This window comes from Choloepus didactylus, chromosome 1, assembly GCF_015220235.1.
Source record: "Choloepus didactylus isolate mChoDid1 chromosome 1, mChoDid1.pri, whole genome shotgun sequence".
In the NCBI taxonomy this organism is placed as follows: domain Eukaryota; kingdom Metazoa; phylum Chordata; class Mammalia; order Pilosa; family Megalonychidae; genus Choloepus; species Choloepus didactylus.
Window position 1 is genome coordinate 175670026 of NC_051307.1, and position 25386 is coordinate 175695411.

At 37.5% G+C, this 25386-nt stretch overlaps 1 protein-coding gene and 1 pseudogene across 5 annotated transcripts in view; one reads left to right on the forward strand and one right to left on the reverse strand.

The window, feature by feature from the left end:
* The window catches only part of NKIRAS1 (NFKB inhibitor interacting Ras like 1), an 86545-nt gene that overhangs the window by 43800 nt on the left and 17359 nt on the right, over positions 1–25386 (reverse strand). For 3 of the 5 annotated variants that reach the window (XM_037845765.1, XM_037845757.1, XM_037845747.1), the window contains exon 2: positions 22783–22893. In XM_037845765.1, the coding sequence (XP_037701693.1) occupies positions 22783–22876 (94 nt within the window). In that variant the 5' untranslated portion in view covers positions 22877–22893. Of the gene's footprint in view, positions 1–22782; positions 22894–23650; positions 23777–25386 lie in introns of all 5 variants that reach the window. The other 2 variants (XM_037845739.1, XM_037845735.1) reach the window with 2 other exon arrangements.
* On the forward strand, positions 14550–15574 carry LOC119510072 (annotated as a pseudogene).

The following is a 25386-nucleotide window of genomic DNA, read 5'->3' on the forward strand; positions in this document are numbered from 1 at the left end:
GGGTACTTATGAAGCCCATATAATATCAGAGATGATGTATGCAAATGAGTTCCTGCTACTGGGGTGGTATTTTATTGGTTACATAGGAAATAATGTGGTGCTGCACAGGGCAGAAAGAGAGAAAAGAGAGTTGTCAGCCTGAACCCTAATTTAAAAATAACCACAAACAACACCAGAACACATGGAACTTGTTACAAAGAATATAGATAATGATAGAAAATGCAGCTAACATATGAATAAAACTGGATACTCAGGCTAAAGACAGGAACAGCTGAAGTGACAAGCAGCCAACATTATATGCAGACATCTGAAGACAGGAGTGCAGAGATTTTTCAAAGACTGCTTGCATACTTATTGAAACTGAAGTCTAAAAACAGGCCTTTATAGTGAGGGACTGAAAATGCCTACTTGATCAAAAGGGGGGAAAAGAAAAATTACAAAATAAGGTTATAGTGGCTAAGAGATCTCAAATAGACTCAAGAGGCTATCCTAGAGGTTTCCCTTATGTAAGCTCCAGCTAGATACCCCAAATGGCACAGTATGTCATGCCCTTACCAACAGTAGTCCCGAAATACCTAGGTCCCTATCTGAGAGTCTATAAAAGATTCACTCACTAAGTTTTCTCTCTCAGAAACTTAAATCCACCGAGAGTGTTCCTATGCCAACAAGTCCTAAAACCCAGAGGCAACAGCCTCTTGAAGAAGAACAATCAGATGCAGTCCCTTTCCCCACACTGTCGACATCCCCTTCTCAATATGAACAAGTTAGGCGGTCACTGTTTAGATACCCCCTGAAGATCGAGAAAGTGATTAAACTAGAGAAAGGGGTAGCAACAAACAAGATAGGATTTAACAAGGATTATGAATACTGAATTTTTATATATATATATTTTAGATGCTAGGGTATTAGAATAGCTAGAAGGAAATAACTGAAATGGTGGAACTCTAACCTATAATATTTTTTGAAATTTGCTCTATAGCTATTCATTGCATTGTGCTTTGAAAGTTTTCACTTTTCTGTGTATACCCTATATTTCATAGTAAGAAAAGAACTGAAACTATGGAACTCTAACCCATAACATTTTTTGAAATTACCTACATAATTGCTTGTTGAGCTGTACTTCGAAAGTTAATACCTTTCGGTATCTATGTTATATTTTACAATAATGGAAATAACTGAAATTATGGAACTGAAACCTATAACATTCTTTGAAATCTGCACTCTACTTGTTAAATCATACTTTAAAAGTTATCACTATTATACATATACGTTAAAGTTCACAAAAAAGAACATTAAAAAAACAGGCCTTTATACAAGTTCAGCTTGTATAAAGTTGTGTAAAAATGCTAGAGAGGTATAGAGTAAATATTTAACACATACTTTGCATAATGATCCGTCTCCTTTAAAGAAAGCAACCTTCAACCATAAATAAGCTTGCTGAAATCAGTACACAGCTAAACTTTCACAACTGAAATTTGATGACCCAATCTTCAGAGGATCTGATGAAACAGAGGAAGAATCTTTATAGGATTTTTCCCCAACTGCTCAACTTTTGGCAGTTAGCTTGTATCACTGGAGTGACATAAGATGAATGATAACAGATTACATATGATTTGAGTCAGGAATAAATTTTACGCCCTGTGATAGCACCACTATCCATTCCCAAGTAACACCTCTAAAAAGAGAAGACCCCTTCCCAGGCATACTTAAATTTGCTAGTTAGAAAATCATTCAGACCAATTTCTAATCCATAGCCAATCACATGGGATGCTAACATTATATAAGCATTCTACCTTCTGCACCCTTATTCCTAAAATCATCCCATTTATAAGACAATCTGAGCCTAGAGTAAAATGTCAACAGAAGCTATCCCTTCCATATTTACTAGCCTTAGTATCACTGCCAATATCAGCAGTACATCACTGTATAAGCTATTTGAGAACCAGATATGTGCAATCATATAGTGCCAATTTTACTAATTCAAGATACTTAAAATGTAATGAGGCTTAAAGATTAAAATTCAAACAGCCAGGGAGGATCCAAGACGGCATATCAGGAGAGACAGAGCAAAATACTTCTCTGTGAAAAACACTAGATAAAAGACAGAAAGCGCTCCAGAATACCAGTTCCAGGGTTGTACCATCTAGACAAGTTCTGCTACATCCACAGTGACTGGAGTCTGCATTCAGAAACGAGTGAGTGAGGCTGCTGGGGAAATGGCAGCCACGTTGCAGTGGGGAGAAAATGGAGTTGGTATTTGGAGGCAGGTTAGTTTAAAAACCCCAAAAGCAGCTGCGGATCCAGCAGTGAGAGCCGCAGTTGAGTATAGCGGAGTGCCTTCCACGCCCCAGGCACCCGCCTCAGTATCTGGCATGGACCATAGCCATTCCCACATCCACAGCTAATTGTCCCCAAGCTGGAAAGACGAGCTGGGAACGCCCCTGTGCCGCTTCCCTAGGAGACTGCATTCGTCTGTCACATTGCACAGTCTTCCCTCTGCAGAGGCCCATGGAGTGCACAGATTGGAGGTGGGTCCCGTACGGAAGTCCCAAGGGCCCTACAACAATCCCAAGGACTTGTAGGCCCACAGCAGAGAGAGACTGTGGGGAGTCTGAGTCAAAGGGTTGGACTCATGCAACAGCTTTAAGTCTCCAGGAACGGCTGGGAGAGTTGAGTCTTAAAGCCGCCTTCCCTCCCTAACTATACAAGGCACACCCTCCACCTTCAGGTCTGGCTGCACCAACTGCACACCGAAATTTGATGTACTGACTGGACCCCCACAAGATTCGGACCTCCACTCACAGCACAGACAAAGTTGGGGAGAACTGGCTTGAAGGTAACAGGTGGCTTGGGGGCGCCATCTGCTGGTAAATTAGGGAAAGTGCACTCCACCAAGCTGCAGCTCTGACAAATTATAGATAATAGTTCAAACAAGCCTGCATACCCCAAAAGAACCCTATCAAGATAAGCAAATGCCAAGAGGCCAAGAGCAACAGAAAATTTTAAAGCATATGAAGAAACCAGAAGATATGGATAACCCAAACCCAAGAACCCAAATCAAAACATCAGAGGAGACACACTACTTGGAGCAATTAATCAAAGAAGTAATCATAGACAACATCATGGCACAGGATATAATGGCATGAAGACCCTAGAAGAGCATAAAGAAGAATTTGCAAGAGTATATTAAAAAACAGATGATCTTATGGAAATAAAAAAAACTGTTGATCAAATTAAAAAGATTCTGGATACGTATAGTACTAGATTAGAGGAAGTTGAGGAAAGAAAAAGTGAACTGGAAGAGTCCAGGCTTGAAAGTGAAAGTACTAAAGAAAGAAAAAATGGAGAAAACAATAGAAAAATTGGAAATGGATCTCAGGGATATGATGGACAACATGAAGCACACACATGTAAGAATCACTGGTGTTCCAGAAGGGGAGGAGAAGGGTAAAGGTCTAGGAATATTCAAAGAACTTGGGGAAAACTTCCCAGCCCTTCTAAACAACAGAAACATGCAAATCATAGATGCCCAACAAACTCCAAACAGAATAAATTCAAATAAACCTACTCCAAGACATATTCTGATCAGAATGTCAAATGCTGAAGAGGAGGAGCAAGTTCTGAAAGCAGCAAGAGAGAAGCAATTCACCACCTACAAGGGAAACAACATAAGATTAAGTAGTGACTATTCAGCGGCCACCATGGAGGTGAGAAGGCAGTGGTATGACATATTTAAAATTCTGAAAGAAAAAATTGCCAACCAAGAATTCTTTATCCAGCAAAGCTCTTCTTTAGATTTGAGGGAGAGCTTAAAATCTTCACAAACAAATGCTGAGAGAATTTGCTAACAAGAGACCTGCCCTACCTGAGATACTAAACAGAGCACTACCAACAGAGAAACAAAGAAAGGAGAGAGAGGTATGGAGAAGGATTCAGAACTAAAGAGATTTAATAAGGGTATGTGCCAGTTTGAATGTATTATGTTCCCCAAAATGCCATTATCTTTGATGTAATCTTGTGTGGGCAGATGTATTAGTGTTGATTAGACTGTAATTCTTTGAGTGTTTCTATGGAGATGTGATCCACCCAACTGTGGGTGATGACTGATTGGATGATTTCCATAGAGATGTGGCCCTACCCATTCAGCATGGACCTTGATTAGTTTACGAGGGCACTATACAAGCTCAGACAAAAGGAGCGAGCTTGCTACAGTGAAGAGGGACACTGAAAAATGCACAGGAGTTGAGAGAGGAGCTTCAGATCAGAGACAGTTTGAAGATGGCTGTTGAAAGCAGACTCTTGCTCCAGAGAAGCTAAGAGATGACAAATGCCCCAAGAGCAACTAAGAGTGACATGTTTGAGGAGCTGAAGCTTAGAGAGGAACGTCCTGGGTGAAAGCCATTTTGAAACCAGAACTTGGAGCAGATGGCAGCCACATGCCTTTCCAGCTAACAGAGGTTTTCCAGATACCATTGGCCATCCTCCACTGAAGGTACCTGATTGTTGAGGCATTACCTTGGACACTTTATGGACTTATGACTGTAACTGTGGAACCAAATAAATCCCCTTTATAAAAACCAATCCATTTCTGATGTTTTGCATCCCAGCAGTGTTAGTAAACTAGAACGGATTTGGGTACCAGAGAAGCGGGATGCTGCTGAGTTTGCAAATACCAAACATGTTGGAGCACCTGTTTACATGGATTAGGGGAAGATTCTGGAAGACCTGTGAGGAGCTTGATAGAAAAGACCTAAACTGCTTTGAAGAGACTGTTTGTGGAAATATGGGCTCTAAAAATATTTCTCGTGAGGACTTGAGCAGAAATGATGAATGTGTTGTTGCGAACTGAAAGAAAGGTGATCCTTGTTTTAAAGTGGCAAAGAATTTGGCAAAATTGAGTCCTGGTGTCAGATAGAAGGAAGAATTTGAGAGCAACGAGCTGGGATACTTGGCTAATGAGATTTCAAAATGAAACTTGTGGATATAGCATGGCTTCTCCTTGCAGCTTATAGTAAAATGCAAGTGGAGAAAGATCAATTTAGAACTGAACTCTTGGGTTCAACAAAACCTGAACACTTGGGTTCAACAAAACTAGAAACTGATGGTTTGTAAAATTCCGGGCTTCCAGGGGGTGGAACCCCAGAAGCTATAGTCCCATGTAAGAATTGAACCAAATCATGGAACCCCACCACCATTTCAGTACAAGCCAAAATTGGAGATGGAGTTATCCAGAAAGGATTTGTGGAAAGTCCTATTGTCTGATGGCTTTGACCCCTGTGTGCTTCATGCAAAGCCAACAGAATTTCTGCAAGATCTTTACAGACAGAGCCGCTGCAGGCCTGGACTGGAGGAGACAGACAAGGAACAAACTGAAGGAAAAATTTCTTCAAAGACAGAGCCATAGAGGTTGAGGTATGGAGTCAAGAGGTCTCAGGTTGGGAGAGTGGAGTGGCTCACACACATGGAAAGGGTGAGTTTGCCCCAGAGGTCGAGGGTGGACCTTCCACCTCAATGTTCAGGAAGGGTCCTCTCACCCTAGGAACCAGAGAGGGTAGAGCACAGGGAATTGGGGAGAGCCTGGCCGCCACCCCACTGTTCTGAAGGCATTGAACGTGTGCACCGAAGACGGGAGAGAATCCAGGTGCTGTCCCGATGTTTGAGGAGGGTGGGGCTGAAAAGGTGGTCTCCCCAATGTGTGGATATGTTGGAGCACTCACCACAGCGTTTGGAGAGAAAAGGACTGCCACGAAAGCCTTTGGAAAGGGTTGGACTCCCACTCTCTCAAGCCCGAAGGATACAATGCCGTGATAAATGACTCTCAGACTTTAAAATCTAATGGAGTTTGCCCTGTGGGTTCTAGGAATTCTTTTGGTCCTTTAAACTCTGTTTTCCTTACTGTTTCTCCTTATGGCAATAGGAACATTTATCCTATGACTGTTCCTCCTTTGCATACTGGCAGCAGATAATGTGTTCTGAGTTTCACAGGTACAGAGCCAGAGGGGAATATTGCTTTTGGACAGACCCTGCCTATAACGGATACTAATGGGTTTTCTACTTACATATTGTTATTGAAATGATGTAATTTTCTGTGATACTGCAATGGGATGAATGTATTTGCATATGGAAAGATCATTCATTTTGGGGTCTAGGGGGTGGAATGTGCCAGTTTGAATGTATTATGTCCCCCAAAATGCCATTATCTTTGGTGTAATCTTGTGTGGGCAGATGTATTAGTGTTGATTAGACTGTAATTCTTTGAATGCTTCCATGGAGATGTGACCCACCCAACTGTAGATGATAACTCTGATTGATGATTTCCATAGAGGTGTGGCCCCACCCATTCAGCATGGATCTTGATTCGTTTACGAGAGCACTGTATAAGCTCAGACAAAAGGAGTGAGCTTGCTACAATGAAGAGGGACACTTTGAAAAATGCACAGGAGTTGGGACAGGAGCTGCAGATCAGAAAGTTTGAATATGGCTGTTGAAAGCAGACTCTTGCTCCAGAGAAGCTAAGAGATGACAAACGCCCCAAGAGCAACTAAGAGTGACATGTTTGAGGAGCTGAAGCCTAGAGAGGAATGTCCTGGGTGAAAGCCATTTTGAAACCAGAACTTGGAGCAGATGGCAGCCACATGCTTTGCCAGCTAACAGAGGTTTTCCGGACGCCACTGGCCATCCTCCAATGAAGGTACCCGATTGCTGATGCATCACCTTGGACACTTTATGGCCTTAAGACTGTAACTGTGGAACCAAATAAATCCCCTTTATAAAAGCCAATCCATTTCTGGTGTTTTGCATCCCAGCAGCATTAGCAAACAAGAACAGGGTACATTAAAGGAAATAAAAAGAGAGGGGGAAAAATATCTGACAAACAAAAACTAAAGGATAGGATAGCTGATTCAAGAAATGCCTTTACAATAATAACATTGAATATGAATGGATTAAACTCCCCAATTAAAAGATATAGATTGGCAGAATGGATTAAAAACTACGAACCATCAATATGTTGCTTACAAAAGACTTGTCTTAGACCCAGAGACAAAAAGAAATTCAAACTGAAAGGATGGAAAAAAATATTCCATGCAAGTTACAGCCAAAAGAAGGTGGGAGTAGCAATATTAATCTCAGGTAAAATAGACTTTAAATCCAAGGATGTTACAAGAGAAAAAGAAGGTCACTAAATACTAATAAAAGGGACAATTCAACAAAAAGAAATAACAAACATAAATGTCTATGTAACCAATCAAGGTGCCCCAAAATACATGAGACAAACCTTGGCAAAACTGAAGGAAGGAATAGATGTTTCCACAATAATTGTGGGAGACTTCAACACATCACTCTCTCCTATAGATAGATCAACCAGACAGAGACCAATAAGGAAATTGAAAACCTAAACAATGTGATAAATAAATATGAATTAACAGACATATATAGAATATTACATCCGAAATCACCAGGATACACATTCTCTAGTGCTCATGGAACTTTCTCTAGAATAGATCATATGCTGGGCCATAAAACAAGCCCCAATAAATTTAAAAAGATTGAAATTATTCAAAGCACATTCTCTGATCACAATGGAATACAATTAGAAGTCAATAACCATCAGAAACTTACAAAAGTCACAAATATCTGGAGGTTAAACAACATACCCCTAAACAATCAGTGGGTTAAAGAAGAAATAGCAAGAGAAAGTTCTAAATATATAGAGACAAATGAAAATGAGAATACAACATATCAAAACCTATGAGATGCAGCAAAGGAGGTTACTGAGGCGGAAATTTATAACTCTAAATGCATACATTAAAAAGGAAGAAAGAGCTAAAATCAAAGAACTAATGGAAGAACTGAAGAAGCTAGGAAATGAATAGGAAACTAATCCTAAACCAAGTAGAAGAAAAGAAATAACAAGGATTAAAGCAGAAATAAATGACATAGAGAACGAAAAAACAATAGAGAGAATAAATAACACCAAAAGTTGGTTCTCCAAGAAGATCAACAAGATTGACAAGCCCCTAGCTAGACTGACAAAATCAAAAAAAGACACAAATAAACAAAATAAGAAATGAGAGAGGCAACATTACTGCAGATCCCAAACAAATTAAAAAAATTATAATAGGTTACTATGAACAACTGTATGCCAACAAACTAGATAATGTAGAGGAAATGCACAACTTCCTGGAAACACATGAAAAACCTAGACTGACCAGAGAAGAAACAGAAGACCTCAAACAACCAATCATAAGCAAAGAGATCAGTCATCAAAAAGTTTCCCACAAATAAAAGCCCAGGGCCAGATGGCTTCACTGGGGAATTCTACCAAACTTTCTGAAAAGAACTGACATCAATTTTACTTAAACGCTTTCAAAACATTGAAGAAAAAGGAACACTACCTAATTCATTTTATGAAGCTAGTATCAGTCTAATACCAAAACCAGGTAAACACACTACAAGAAAGGAAAACTACAGGCCGATCTCCCTAATAAATATAGATGCAAAAATTCTCAACAAAATACTTGCAAATAGAATCCAAGGACACATTAAAAAAATCATATACCACAACCAAGTGGGGTTCATCTCAGGCATGCGAAGATGGTTCCACATAAGAAAATCAATCAATGTAATATAACACATTAACAAATCAAAGGGGAAAAATCAAATGATCATCTCAATAGATACTGAAAAAGCATTCGACAAATCCAGCATCCTTTTTTGATAAAAACACTTCAAAAGGTAGGAAATGAAGGAAATTTCCTCAATATGATAAAAGGGCATATATGAAAAACCCACAGCCAGCATAGTACTGAATGGTGAGAGACTGAAAGCCTTCCCTCTAAGATCAGGAACGAGACAAGGATGCCCGCTCTCACCACTGTTATTCAAGATTGTACTAGAAGTGCTAGCCAGAGCAATTTGGCAAGACAAAGAAATAAAGTCATCCACATTAGAAAGGAAGAAGTAAAACTGTCAGTATTTGCAGATGATATGATCTTTTATTTGGAAAACCATGAGAAATCGAAGATAGCTACTTGAGCTAACAAACAAAGTAAGCAAAGTAGTGGGATACAAGATTAATGCAAATAATTCAGTAATGTTCCTATACACTAGAAATGACCCATATGAAGAGACACGCAAGAAAAATATATTATTTTCAATAGCAACTAAAAAAACCAAGTACCTGGGAATAAACTTAACCAAAGAACTAAAAGACCTATACATAGAAAACTACATAACTTTACTAAAAGAAATAGAAGGGGTCCTAAAAAGATGGAAAAATATTCCTTGTTCATGGATAGGAAGGCTAAATGTCAGTAAGATGTCAATTCTACCCAAACTCATCTACAGATTCAATGTAGATTAAATTAAAAATTAAATTAAATTAAATTAAATTAAAATTCCAACAACCTACTTTGCAGACTTGGAAAACGTAGCTATCAAATTTATTTGGAAGGGGAAGATGCCTCGAATTGCTAAAAACATTCTAAAAGAGAAAAACAAAGTGGGAGGACTTACACTTCCTGACTTTGAAGCTTACTATAAAGCCACAGTAGCCAAAACAGCATGGTACTGGCACAAAGATAGACATATTGATCAATGGAATCTAACTGAGAATTCGGAGATAGACCCCCATATCTATGGTCGACTGATCTTTGATAAGGTCTTCCAAAACCACTGAACTGGGACATAACAAGTCTATTCAAAAATGAGGCTGGGAGAACTGGATATCCATATCCAAAAGAATGAAAGAGGACCCCTACACCTCACACCCTACCCAAAAATTAACTCAAAATGGATTAAAGACCTCAATATAAGAGACAGTACCATAAAACTCCTAGAAGATAATGAAGGGAAACATCTTCAAGACCTTGTATTAGGAGGTTACTTCCCAGACCTTACACCCAAAGAACAAGCAACAAAAGAAAATACAGATAAGTGTGAAATCCTCAGAATTAAACACATCTGTACCTCAAAGGAATTTGTCAAAAAGGTAAAGAGCCAGCCAATTCAATGGGAAAAAATATTTGGAAACCATGTGTTCTAGTTTGCTAATGCTGCCGGAATACAAAACACAAGAGATGGACTGGCTTTTATAAAAGGGGGTTTATTTGCTTACACAGTTACAGTCTTAAGGCCATAAAGTGTCCAAGGTAAACACATCAGCAATCGGGTACCTTCACTGGGGGATGGCCAACAGTGTCCGGAAAACCTCTGTTAGCTGGAAAGGCATGTTGCTGGCATCTGCTCCAAAGCTCTGGTTTCAAAATGGCTTTATCCCAGGACGTTCCTCTCCAGGCTGCAGTTCCTCAAAAATGTCACTCTTAATTGCTCTTGGGGTGTTTGTCCTCTCTTAGCTTCTCCGGAGCAGGAGTCTGCTTTCAATGGCCATCTTCAAACTGTCTCTCATCTACAGCTATTCTCTCAGCTTTGTGCTTTCTTCAAAGTGTCCCTCTTGGCTGTAGCAAGCTTGCTCCTTCTGTATGAGCTTATACAGTGCTCCAGTAAACTAATAAAGGCCCATGCTGAATGGGCAGGGCCACACCTCCATGGAAACACTCAAAGAATTTCAATCTAATCAACACTAATACATCTGACCACAGAAGATTACATCAAAGATAACGGCGTTTTGGGGGACATAATACATTCAAACTGGCACATCATGTATATGACAAAAGACTGATAACTTGCATATATAAAGAAATCGTACAACTCAGCGACAACAGTACAGACAGCCCAATTATAAAATGGGCAAAAGATATGAAAAGACAGTTCTCTGAAGAGGAAATACAAATGGTCAAAAAACACATGAAAAAATGTTCAGCTTCACTAGCTATTAGGGAGATGCAAATTAAGACCACAATGAGATATCATCTCACACCAATTAGATTGGCTGCCATTAAAAAAACAGGAATCTACAAGTACTGGAGAGGATGTGGAGAAATTGGAACTCTTATTCATTGTTCGTGGGACTGTATAATGGTACAGCCACTCTGGAAGACAGTCTGGCAGCTCCTTAGAAAACTAGATATAGAGTTACCCTTCGATCCAGCAATTGCACTTCTTGGTATATACCCAGAAGATCTGAAAGCAGTGACACGAACAGATATCTGCACACTAATGTTCACAGCAGCAATATTCACAATTGCCAAGAGATGGAAACAACCCAGACATCCTTCAACAGATGAGTGGATAAATAAAATGTGGTATATATACACGATGGAATACTACATGGCAGTAAGAAGGAATGACGTCATGAAACATATGACAACACAGATGAACCTTGAAGACATAATGCTGAGCTAAATAAGCCAGGCACAAAAAGAGAAATACTGCATATTACCACTGATGTGAACATTATGAAAAATGTAAAATAAATGGTTTATATTGTAGAATGTAGTTGACCTATGATAGACAGCAAATAGTGAAGGGGGAACAATAATCGAATAAGAACAGATAAGTTATGGAGGGTAAACAATGTTCTGGGAATGCTCATAACGACTATGGTTTGTTAATTTCTGGGGAGTATGGTAGGAACAAGTTTGCAGAAATGTAGTTATTTTAGGTTACTTGTTTTTCTTAATTCTTTTGTTGGGTTATAGTCTGTTTATTTTCTTGGGTAGGGTAGGAACATGTTGGAAGCAATGTAGTTATTTTAGGTTATTTGTTTTTTCTTATTCCTTTGTTTTTTTTTTGAAATTTTTTTATTGTTTTTTTTTTTAATTTTTTGATAAAGTTAAAAAACAATGAATGAGTGTGGCAAAAAAAGTAAATGAACAACGAGGAGAGGAAGGGAATGGAATGTTTTGGATGTTCTTTTTTATTCTAATTTTTATTTTATTTTTTGAAGTAATGAAAATGTTCAAAGATTGACTGTGGTCATCAGTGGACAACTATGAACAACTGTCCACTTTGAAGGACAGTATGTTATGCGAATATATCTCAGTAAAAATGCAATTAAATAAAAAATGTAATGAATATTGGCATTTTAAAAATAAACAATTTTTTTAATGAAAAGGAAAAAAGGATGCTTCCATTCATTAGCTCTCTCCTGAAACACTATTTTTTCCCATTAGATTTCAAAGTTCTTCAGCCAAAAACTCTTACTAATATGTAGTTTGGTAAAATTTAGCCTATTCTTAATTTTTTGACCAAAGGTTATTAAATTTTATAATTTGAATCAACATTAGCATTACATAATCTCACTGTAAAACAAGTTTATTGGTAATGACCTTATATATAGAATTTCTTCTCAATATCTAATGTTACAAACTTTAAGGTCTTTGAGATAGGCACGATCCTTGTATGTAACTGGCATATATAAAAAGATAAAGTTCCTCACACACACACACAAAATCAATGTCTCTATACACTAGTAATGAGCTATCTGGGGAGGTAATCAAGAAAAAAATTCCACTTACAAGAGCAACTAAAATAATCAAATATCTAGGAATAGACTTAACCAAGGATGTAAAGGACTTGTACACAGAAGACTATAAAACACTGCTAAAAGAAATGAAAGAAGACATAAATAAATGGAAAGACATTCTGCGTACATGGATTGGAAGGCTAAATGTCATTAAAATGTCAATCCTACCCAAACTGATCTACAGGTTCAATGTAACACCAATCAAAATTCCAACGGATTATTTTTCAGAAATGGAAAAGATGATTATCGTCAATTTTATGTGGAAAGGTAAGGGGCCTCAAATAGCTAAGAACATCTTGAAAAAGAAGAATTAAGTGGGAGGTATCATGCTTACTGACTTTCAAGCGTATTATAAAGCCACAGTGGTCAAAACAGCATAGTACTGGCATAAAAATAGACATATTCATCAATGGAATCAAACTGAGAGTTCAGAAACAGATCCTCAAACCCATGGTCAATTATTTTTGACAAGGCTGTCAAGTCCACTCAACTGAGACAGAACATTCTCCTCAATAAATTGTGTTGGGAGAACTGGATATTCATACCCAAAAGAATGAAAGAGGACCCCATCTCACACCTTATGCATAAATTAACTCAAAATGGATCAAAGACCTAAATATAAGAACCAGTACTCCTAGAAGAAAACTAGAAGAAAATATAGGGAAACCTCTCCAAGATCTAGTGATAGGCGGTAGTTTCTTAAGACTTAACACCCAGAACACAAGCAACGAAAGAAAAAAATAGATAAATGGGATCTCCTCAAAATCTAATACTTCAGTGATTCAAAGGACTTTGTCAAAAGGTTGAAAAGGCAACCAACTCAATGGGAGAAAATATTTGGAAACCACATATCTGAATACAGATATATATAGAAATCCTACAACTTAACAACCCAATTTAAAAAAGGGCAAAACACATGAATAAGCATTTTTCCAAAGAGTAAATACAGATGGCTAAAAAGCACATAAAAAAGATGCTCAGCTTCACTAGCTAGTAGGGAAATTCAAATGAAAACCACAATGAGACATCATCTCACACTTACTAGAATGGTTGCTATTAAACAAACAAGAAACAAGTGTTGGAGAGGATGTAGAGAAAGACATTTGTACACCAATGTTCATAGTGGCATTATTCACAGTTGCCAAAAAAAGGAAACGACCCAAGTGGCCATCAACAAATGAATGAACAAAATATGGAGTGTATATTTTATATATATACACACACACACACACACATATATTGTATACATGATGGGATATTATTCAGCAGAAAGAAGGAATGAAGTCCTGAAGCATGTGACAATATGGTATTGATCAATCTTGAGGACACTGTGTTAAGGGAAGTCAGTCAGACATAAAAGGACAAATATCGTATAATCTCAGTGATATGAACTAATTATAATATATAAACTCACAGACACAAAACATGGGTTACCAGGGTACAGAATGAGGCTAAAGAATGGGGAATGGTTGCTTAATACATGCAGAATGTTTAACTAGGTTGAACTTAAATGTTTGGAAATGGACAGAAGTAATGGTAGCACGTTATTGTGAGAATAACTAACAGTGCTGAATGTTGTGTGAATGTGGTAGAAAGGGGAAGTTTAGAGTCAGGTACATCACCAGAAGGAAAATTGGAGGTTAAAACATGGGAATGTATAACGTAGTGAATCTTGTGGCAGACAATGTCCATGATTAACTGTACAACTGCAAAAAAAGTTCTTTTATGAACTAGAACAAATGTCTGACACCATTACAAGGATCTAATAATGACTGGTATATGGGGAAAAAATGAACTTATTGCAAACTATGGACTGTAATTAACAGTAATATTTTAATACTCTTTCATCAACAGTAACAAATGTACTACACCAATACTATATGTCAATAATAGGGTGGGATAAGGAGTATGAAAGGATTTGGGTTGTCTTTTTTATCTTTCTTTCTTTTTCTAGAATAATGAAAATGTTCTAAAACTGATCATGGGGTTGAATGCACAACCACGTGATGATACTGTGAGCCAGTGATTGTATACTTCTGATGGTTTGTATGGTGTGTGAATATGTATCAATAAAACTGCATTAAAAATGCTCTGCGGGGAGGGGCAGAGTGAGTAGGCGGGCATGCTCTCAGGGCCCACCTCGGCCACTGCCACTGCTGGAAATAATCTGGTGGCAGCAGGTGGCCCGGCTAGTGGCCGAGTCACTTCTGCAACCACTGAGAGGAAGGACAAGAGAGAGCTGCGGCTAATGTCAGTAAAACACTTCTGGGAAACGGCCTCTAAATATTGGCTGAACTTTTTAATCTTCCTCTGCGAATTAGCAATCGGATTTTTTTTTATGTTCTCAGCTATTTAGTATTTTGTTGGAAGAACAAAGCGATACCCAGCCTAATATTCTTCATAATGCTCCTTATGCTAGACATTCAGATGATAATGGACAGAATCATCCAGAAGGACAGATGAACGTCAATGCAGATGCCAGCAACATAAAGATGAGGACACAGACATCGCTGAAAAATTCTATCAGAAGGTTAAAATTCTTTGCTGGGTTATGACAGGACCTCAAAATTTAGAGAAAAAGGCCAAACACGTCAAAGGTACATGGACCCAGAACTGTAATAAAGTTTTGTTTATGAGTTCAGAAGAAAATAAAGACTTCCCTACTGTGGGATTAAAAACCAAAGAAGGCAGAGACCAACTATACTGGAAAATAATTAAAGCTTTTCAGTGTGGTTATGATCATTATTTAGAAGATGCTCATTAGACAATTTGAGATGGCTTCTTTCAAAATATGACTCTGAAAAAAACATGTACTTTGGGTTAAGATTTAAGCCCTAAGTAAAGCAGGACTACAGGAGTGGAGGAACAGGATATGTACTGAGCAAGGAAGCCCTGAAGAGATTTGTTGATGTATTTAGAACAGACAAATGTACACACAGTCCCTCCATTGAAGACTTATCACTGGGGAGATGCATGGAAATTATAAACATAGAAGCGGGAGATTTCAGAGATACTACTGGAAAAGAAACTTGTCGTCCCTTTGTACCAGAACACCACTTAGTCAAAGGTTGTCTACCCAAAACCTTTTGGTACTAGAATTATAACTATCATCCTTCTGTAAAATCGTTGGAAAAAAAACATGAATGAACAGAAGTAAAATGCCTGACATTGCATTGAAGGACTTCTGCATTTCAGATATATAATACTGGAATCCCAAAGTGGAATTCTTTCTAAATGAACATTCCATTTTAGAAATCTTTCATATGAATGACAGTAAACTGAAGCTTTAATGAAATGTGAAGTCTGTTAAAATGTGTTTTTGATACAATAACAAGTATACAAAGAATATGTGTTTTTAAAATGGTGGCCAGCTAGAGAAACTAGAAGAGAGATTTTGTTGCCTGTTTCTGGCCACAAGTGTTACTGTCACTGAGAAACTAAAACAGTTAAATTTGCTAAAACTACATTGCACCATGTCGGTAACACAAACAATGCTAAAAAGATCTGCCTTAAAGAAAATTTTAGAAGAAAAAATTGTTGCTTAGTATTGTTTGTAAACTCAAGTGAGTTTGTATATGCAGTATGAAATAAATGAAACAACCCTCCCTCCCCTGCCACACACATACACATTGTTTGTCTAATGAAAATTTTCCTGTGATTATTTATAATTAGCAGTATTTCTTCCAAAAAAATGTGGCATATGAATGGCACTTGTCCTAAAGTGCATTAATAAAACCATACTTTGAAATTTACATATATATGTAAACACATAAACAAATCCAAGAAGCACAACATATTCCAAACAAAATAAATCCGAATACACCTACTCCAAGACACATACTAATCAGACTGTCAACTGCCAAAGATAAAGAGAAAATTCTGAATGCAGCAAGAGAAAAACAATCAGTGCCAGTTTGGATATATTACGTCCCCCAAAAGCCATGTCCTTTAATGCAATCTTGTGAGGGCAGACATTAATCTTTTGATTGAACGTTTCCATGGAGATGTGACTCAATCAACTGTGGGTGAGACCTTTGATTAAATTATTTCCATGGAGACATGGACTCCACTCATTTAGGGTGGGTCTTAATTAAATCACTAGAGTCCTCTAAGAGGGCTCACAGACAGAAGGAGCTCAGAGCAGCTGAGAGAGACATTTTGGAGAAAGCCATTGTGACACACAACCTGGGAGCAAAGGATCATCAGAGGCAAGCCATATGCCTTCCAGGCTAACAGAGGTGTTCCGGACACTATCAGCTGTTCTTCAGTGAAAGTATCCCCTTGTTGATGCCTTAGTTTGGACACTTTTATGGCCTTAGAACTGTAAATTTATAACTTAATAAATCCCCTTTATAAAAGCCAATCATTTCTGGTATTTTGCATAATGGCAGCATTAACAAACTGGAACACAATCCATCATATACAAAGACGTTCAATAAGACTAAGTTCCGATTTCTCATTAGAAACCATGGAGATGAGAAGACAGTGGTATGATATATCTTAAACGTAAGATATTTATGAGAAAAACTACCATCCAAGAATTCTTTACCCAGCAAAACTGTCCTTCAAAAATGAGGAAGAGTTTAGGATATTCACAAATAAGCAGAAGTTGATAGTTGACTGTATACTTTGGATGGACTGTATGGTGTGTGGAGATATCTCAATAAAACTGCATTAAAAAAAAAACGAGGGAGACTTTAAAATAGTCACAGATAAAAAGAAGCTGAGAATTCATTAATAAGAGACCTCCCCTACAAGAAATAGTAAAGGGAGTTCTGCAGGCTGAAAAGAAAAGACAGGAGAAAGAGGCTTGGACGAGAGTGTAGAAATGAAGATTATCAGTAAGGGTAACTAAGAGGGTAAAAAAAGAGACAAAATAAGATATGGCATATGAACCAAAGGATAAAATGGTTGAAGTAAGTACTGGCTTTACAGTAATAACACTGAATGTTAATGGATTAAACTTCCCAATGAAAAGACACAGATTGGCAGAATGGATTAAAAAAAAATATGATTCACCTAAGTGCTGTGTATAAGAGACTCACCTTACACCTAAGGATATAAATAGCATTGAAAGCCTAAGGCTGGTGATGGTGGGTATCCTTGTCTTGTTCCTGATCTTAGAGGGAAAGCTTGCAGTCTGTCACCTATGAGATGAGGTTAGCTGTGGGTTTTTCCTATATGTTCCTAATCATGTTGAGGATGTTTCATTCTATTCCTAGTGTCCTAAGTGTTTTCATCAAGAAGCAATGATAGATTCTGTCAGTTTCCTCTTCTGTATCAATTGAGATAATCATGTGGAATTTTTTTTCCTTCATTTTGTTAATGTGGAATATTAAATTAATTAATTTTCTAATGTTGAACCTGGGATAAATCTCATTTGATTATGATATATTATTATTCTAATGTGCTGTTGAATACCTGAGATAAATCCCACTTGATCACGGTGTATAATTGCTTTAGTGTGCTGTTGGATTCTCTTTGCCAGTATTTTGTTGAGGAATTTGGCAACTATATTCATAAGAGATATTGTACTGTAATTTTCTGTTCTTGTGATATCTATCCAGCTTTGGTATGAGGGTGATGTTGGCCTTGAGAATGAATTTGCGAATGTTCTCTCCTCTTCAATTTATTGGAAGAGTTTGAGCATAATTTGGTGTTAATCCTTCTTGGAATGTTTGGTAAAATTACCATGTGAAGACATTTGGTCCTGGATTTTTCTTTGAGAGTTTTATTTATTACTGACTCAATCTCTTTACTAGCAATTCATTTGTTGACATCTACTTCTTCTTTTGAGTCAGTGTAGTTTTTGTGTTTCAAGGAGTTCATCTATTTCATCAAGGTTATCTAGTTTGTTGGGGTACAGTGTTCAGAGTATCCTCTTATACTACTTTTCTCCAATGGGGTTGGTAGTAATGTCTCTGTTTTCATTTCTGATTTTAGTTAATTTGTGTCCTCTTTTTTCCTTCATCAGTCTAGCTAAAGCCATGTTAGCTAAAGCCATGTCAAATTCTGATCTTTTCAAAGAACCAACTTTTTAAAAATTCTCTATTATTTTTTATTTTCTATTTTATCTCTGCTCTAGTATTTGTCCTTTCCTGAAGACAGTGTTCAGAGGGCTATTTATAACTCTAAATGTCTATATTTAAAAAGAAAGATCACAAATCAATAACATACCTAACTTCACACCTAAAGAGATTAGAATAAGAAGGGCAAACTAAACCCAAAGTTAGTAGGAGAAAGGAAACAGTAAAGATAAGAGCAGAGATAAATGAAATAGAGATTAGAAAAACAATACAGAGAAGAAAAGATTGGTTTTTTTAAAAGATCATTAAATCAACAAACCTTTAGCCAGAGTGACAAACAAAGAGAAAGAGGGCACAAATAATTAAAATCGGGAAGGAAAGAAAGTAGGGGCATGTGCCAGTCTGAATGTATTATGTCCCCCCAAACGCCATTAACTTTGATATAATCTTGTGTGGGTGGACCTATCAGTGTTAGACTGTAATTCTTTGAGTGTTTCCACGGAGATGCACCCCACCCAACTGTGGGTGATGACTATGATTGGATAATTTCCATGGAGGTGTTGGCCCACCCATTGGGTGGGTCTGAATTAAATTACTGGAGCACTACATAAGATCAGACAGAAGGAGCAAGCTGCTACAGCCAAGAGGGACACTTTGAAGAAAGCACAGGAGCTGCAGATGAGAGACAATTTGAAGACAGCCGTTGAAAGCAGACTCTTGCTCCAGAGAAGCTGAGAGAGAACAAATATCCCAAGTGCAACTTAGAGTGACATTTTTGAGGAACTGCAGCCTAGACAGGAACCTCCTGAGAGAAAGTCAGAGTTTGAAACCAGAACTTTGGAGCAGACGCTGGCCACGTGCCTTCCCAGCTAACAGAGGTTTTCCGGACACCATTGGCCATCCTCCAGTGAAGGTACCCAATTGCTGATGTGTTACCTTGGACACTTTATGGCCTTAAGACTGTAACTGTGTAACCAAATAAACCCACTTTTATAAAAGCCAATCCATTTCTGGTGTTTTGCATTCCAGCAGCATTAGCAAACTACTGAATTTACAGAAAAAGAAAGGATTATAAGAGGGTACAATAAACAATTATATGCCAACAAATTAGAAAACATAGATGAAATGGACATATTCCTAGACACATATAAATTACCTAATCTGATGCACAGAAAAATACAGAAAATCTCAAAAGACCCATAACAAATAGAGATTGAGCCAGTAATTAAAAACCTCCCAACAAAGAGAAGTCTAGGACTGAATGGTTTCACTGCTGAATTCAAACAAACATTAAAGGAAGACTTAACGCCAATCCTGCTTAAACTCTTCCAAGAAATAAAAGGAGGGCTTACTTCCTAACTCATTCTATAAGGCCAACAATTACCCTGATACCAAAGCCAGATAAAAACAGCACAAGAAAAGATAATTACAGACTAATATCCCTTATGAACAGAGATGCTGTTTTAGTTTCCTTGGCTGCTCAAGCAAATACCATGCAACGGGTCAGCTTAAACAATGGGAATTTATTAATTCACTATTTTGAGGCTAAAAGAAAGTTCAAATCAAGGCATCATAAAAGTGATGCTTTCTCCCTAAAGACTAGCATTCTGGGACTGGTAAACCTTGGTCCTTGGCTCCTCTGTCACAAGGTACATGCTGGTCTCTCCTGGCCTCTCCATTCTCTTCCAGGTTCTGTTGAATTTCAGCTTCTGTCTGTTCCCTGTAGCTTTACTCTCTCTCTGTCTGAATTTCATTCCACTTATAAAGGACTCCAGTAAAAGGATTAAGGTCCATCCTGACTGAGATGGGTCACACCTTCAACATGTAATCTCATCAAGAAGTCCTACTTACAATGGATTCACAGCCACAGGAATGGATTAAGTTCCAGAACATGTTTTTCTGGGGGTACATACAGCTCCAAACCACCAATAATCCAAAAATCCTCAAAAAAATAAAAAAATAAAAAATAAAAGAAATAATAATAAATACTGGCAAACAAAATCTAGCAATATATTTAAAGGATTATACACCATGACAAAGTAGGATTTATTCCAGAAATGCAAGGATGGTAAAACATAAGAAAATCAATCAATTTAATACACCACATTAATAGAATGAAGAAAAGTCACACAATGATCTCAATTTACACAGAAAAGGCATTTGACAAAATCCAACATCCTTTCATAATAAAACACTCATAAAACTAGGAATAGAAGAGACCTTTCTCAACACGATAAAGACCATTTATGAAAAACCCACAGCAAGAATGGTGATGTTAACAAACGTGATTTGGAAAAACTTTATTTTAGTAAATCAATATATTCCAAGTGACCAATATATGATGTTAAAAAATTGTGCTAGTTAACCGATATTGTTTCAGATTCCACATTTTGCAAACTTTAGGTAACCATTACTTGTTGAGATTTAGTGAAATACCAAAGAATATCCGCAATTATACTGAAAGGCTATTAAAATACATCTTCTACCTCTTCTAACTACGTATCTGTGTGAAGCCAGCTTTCTTTCATATATTTCAACCAAAACAACAAATCACAATGGACTGAATATATAAGCAGGCAGATATGATACCCCAGCAGCAATTTATTAAGGCAGACATTAAAAAGATTTTTCAAAAATGTAAAACAATGATAGTCTTTCAAATTTTATTATTTTGGAAATATAATTATTTTTAATAAAGATATGTTGTGTTGTATAATTTTATTACTGTTATTTAAAAATAAAATAATAGGCATTAAAAATTTTTTCTGTTTCAATTCCTAATACAGTAAATAACAAAAGTCACAGCCAACATAACAAGAGCTATTTGAGGTCCCCCATGTTTTAAGAAGGTAAAGGGATTCTGAAACCAAAAACTTTGAGAATTGCTGGCATAAGCATAAAAATAAACACTAAATAAAGATTTAACCAAAAGGTTAAATAATATTTTGGGAAGGTGAAAGAGAAGCAGAACTCATCAAAACGACTAATAAAAGTAAGACAGAAATGCACACCAAGCTACTTGCCTGAGATGAATGTTTTGTAGACCTATGACTTTTTACCTATCTTACTAATGTAAACCTCATTTCATTCTAACCTATAATGTCTGTCTTCCTTACCAAACCATCACTTCTTAAAAGTAAGATGCTGACCCCTTCACCTTTGTATCCCCATAAGGCCGAACTGCAGCCTGTATCATATAGCAAGTGTGCCATTTTGGATATACTATGTCCCCCAGAAAAGTCATATTTAATGCAATCTTGTGGGGGCAGACTGATTAGTCTGTTGATTAGGGTGGAAATGTTTGATTGAATTATTTCCATGGAGATGTGGACCCCACCCATTCAGGGTGGGTCTTAATTAAATCACTGGAGTCCTATAAGAGTAGCTGAGAGAGACTTCTGGAGATGGCCATTGAAAGCTGATGCTTGGAGATGCGGACAGAAGGACTTTTGGAGACACTAAGCTAAGAGATGCTAGCACAGAGTTTGCTACGGAGAAACTAAGAGAGGAACCTCAGACAGTTAGATGCACAGGAATTGAAGAAGCTATGAGAGACAAGCCCAGAGACATTTTGGAGAAAGCCATTTTGAAACACAACCCAGGATCAAAGGAACAGATACACCAACCATGTGCCTTCCCAGCTGACAGAGGTGTTCCAGATGTCATCGTCCTTTCTTCAGTGAAGGTATCCTCTTGTTGATGCCTTAGTTTGACATTTTTATGGCCTTAGGACTGTAAATTTGTAACCAAATAAACCCCCTTTATAAAAGCCAATCCATTTCTGGTATTTTGGTTAACAGCAGCATTAGCAAACTAGAACAGTAAGTATTTAATAATTATTTGACTCAATGATCAAATAAATGAATGAGATAATCCAGTTTACAAAATTAGGTCATACTGCAGCAAACAGCTGTTTCTTCCATTTTTAATATATATACAACACTCTATAATCAATCTTTGAAATGAGAATTCAAAATCATTTGGTGTATTCTTAAGTCAGTTATTCCATGACTTCTAGACAATTATTGATTATTTAAATACACAGGAAACCACATATATGCAAAGGAATACAGATATAGTCAGCCATCTCTTTTTCTTACTTGCTATTACTTACAGTAAGTGCTCTTGAATTTCAATAACAGCATGATTTTTTCCCCTCCCCTATTTTTTTCTCTATCAATCTCTGTTAATTTCTATGAACCTTATGTTCCCTCTGGATTACATGCCACTTTGTGTACCATCACCCATCTTTAGGTTTAGCAAGACCAAGAAAACATCCCCAGCAGTTCAGAGAAGCTACAGAGAGAAACTAGAGAAAAATATTCTTACCAATAGTATGATTCCCATAAAGAAGCTGCTCCAAAATTGCAGTTTTGCCCACAGATAACAATCCACAAACCACAACCTTGCAGCCCTTTCCCATCGTCTCTCTCAGGATCACTGTGAAGAGAATAAAAAGTCTTTAAAATCTTTTATTTTTATGTTAGTTTTTAAATTTAATAAGTAATACATACAGAAGAGAAATTTTCAAATATTAAAAAGGTATACTCTGAGGCTTTATGGTCAACCATGATGGCCACATAAAATGCTTCAGGTTGCCATTTCCCCACAGAATCTTTTAAAAACTAGCAAAAATAGCAGAGTCATCTTCCTCAAAGTTCCACAAAAACAGTTAAAGGGTTGCAGTAACTGGGCAAGTGCCAAATCAACAAAATATAGCTTTAAAGCCAGTAGGAGAAGCTTGGGCACACTTGCTGAACACTACTTTTGGCATGGTATGGAGCCAGCCTGTGCACTCATTGTGGGTCCATGGCACTATTTCAGGGGAGCAGGAAACCCCCATGCACATACTTCGGTGCTTGCATGTCTTTGCCAGTCAATGGGGTGGCAGCCTGAAAGAATGAACCAGGAATTATCTCTGAATCACCCTCCCACAACCTGACCTGCAGACAGAAACAGTTTGCTAACAGCTAAAGCAGTCTAAGAAACAATAAATCAAAATGGCCTGGGACAAAGGATTACCTGCTTTAAATCACACAATAGGGCACCCAGGGCGGGGAAAGAGTCTATTTCACAGGAATAGATGGGTCATTATAATTCCCACAAATAGAATTGTTAAGACCAGGAGCAAGCACAATCCCAGGATATGACACAGGCCTGGAAAAGACAGAGTGCCCAACAAACACTACATTTTCACCTTGGGTTGACTGTCTTGCTAGGAGGGCTAAACTCTGAAGGAGAACACCAGCCAACAGAGAGCCAATTTTCAAGACTGAGAGAGGTGCTTTTTGCATCAATTTGTTTGTTTTTGTTAGCTTCTGCACTAAAAAAAAAAAGTCATATCACTAGCTGGATACAAACTTAAGAAACAGCTCAGAGACTAAATCCCAATGTTAGCACATTAAACTATTAAAATGTACACTGTACAACAAAATATTATAAAACAATCATAGAAAATGAAAATGATACCCCATCCAAAGGCACAAGATAAAAATCCAGAAACCTTCAAAGAAGAATAAGAGATTTTGCATATTGTTTTCATTTCCTAACTGCTAAAGCATATATATCATGCAATGCTATAATGGTTGGGTTCATGTGTCATCTTGGCTGGGTGATGGTGCCCAGCTGTCTGGTCAGGCAAGCACTGGCCTAACTTTTGCTGCAAGGACATTTCGTGACTGGTTAATAAACCAGAAGGCCCCGTTTATTCAATCAGTCAATTGACTGCATCTGTGGCTGATTACATCTATAATCAAATAAGGCAGTGTCTTCCCCAATGAGAGAATACAATCAGTTGCATTTAATCCAAACAGCTGAAGACTTTTAAGGGAGAAGAGAGAACGTACATTTCTGCTTCAGTCAGCCAGCCTCTCCTGGGGAGTTCATTGAAGACCTTCATCAGAGTTGTCAGCTCACGGCCTGCCCTACAGAATTTGGACTCATGCATCCCCACAGTTGCATAAGACACTTTTACAAAATCTCATACTTACAGATATCTCCTGTTGGTACTGTTTACCTAGAGAATCCTAACTAATACAAATGGGTTGGCTTAAACTATGGGAATTTATTGGCTCATGATTTTGAGGCTAGGTAAAATCCAAAATTAAGGCAACATCAAGTCAATGCTTCCATCCAGAAGATTGTAATGTTGTGGGGCTGGCTGCTGGTGATCCCTAGTCCTTGGCTTTTCTGTCAAAAGTCAATGCACATGGCAGCCTTTCCTGGCTTCTCCTTTCTCTTCTGGGTTCCACTGAATTTTAGCTTCTTGGCCACTCCTCTAGTTCTCTCTCTCCTTCTGTGGCCTTCACTGAAAGGCCTTCAGTAGTAGGATTAAGCCCCATCCTGATTCAGTTGGACCATACCTTAACTGAAATAACCTCATCAAAAGATAACCATTTACAAAGGGTTCATACCCACTGGAAAGGATTAAGTTTAAGAACATGTTTTCTGAGGTACGCAACTCCAAGCCACCAGAGAAATATTAGATGAAGACTATAAAAAGATGACCCCCAATATGCTCAAGGAATTAAAAGAAAACATGGAAAAAGAACTCACTGATGTGAGGAAAAATATAAATGAATAATAAGAGAATTTGAATAAAGAAAAATTTGAAAAATGAACCAAACAGAAATATTGGTGCTGAAGACTAAAATAACCGCAATGAAACATTCCCTAAAGGGTTTAAATGCAGATTGGAGATGACAGAAGAAAGAATCAGTGAACTTAAATACAAAGCAACTGAAATGAGTCAGACTGAGAAGCAGAAAGAAAAAATAATGGAAAAAAAGTGAACAGAGCCTAAGAGACATGTGGGACAACATCAAACGTGCCAATATATGCTTATGGAAGCCCCCAGAGAAGAAAAAGAAGTAGAAGGAATATTCAAAGAAATAATGGCAGAAAACTTCTCAAATAAACAAATGACATGAATAT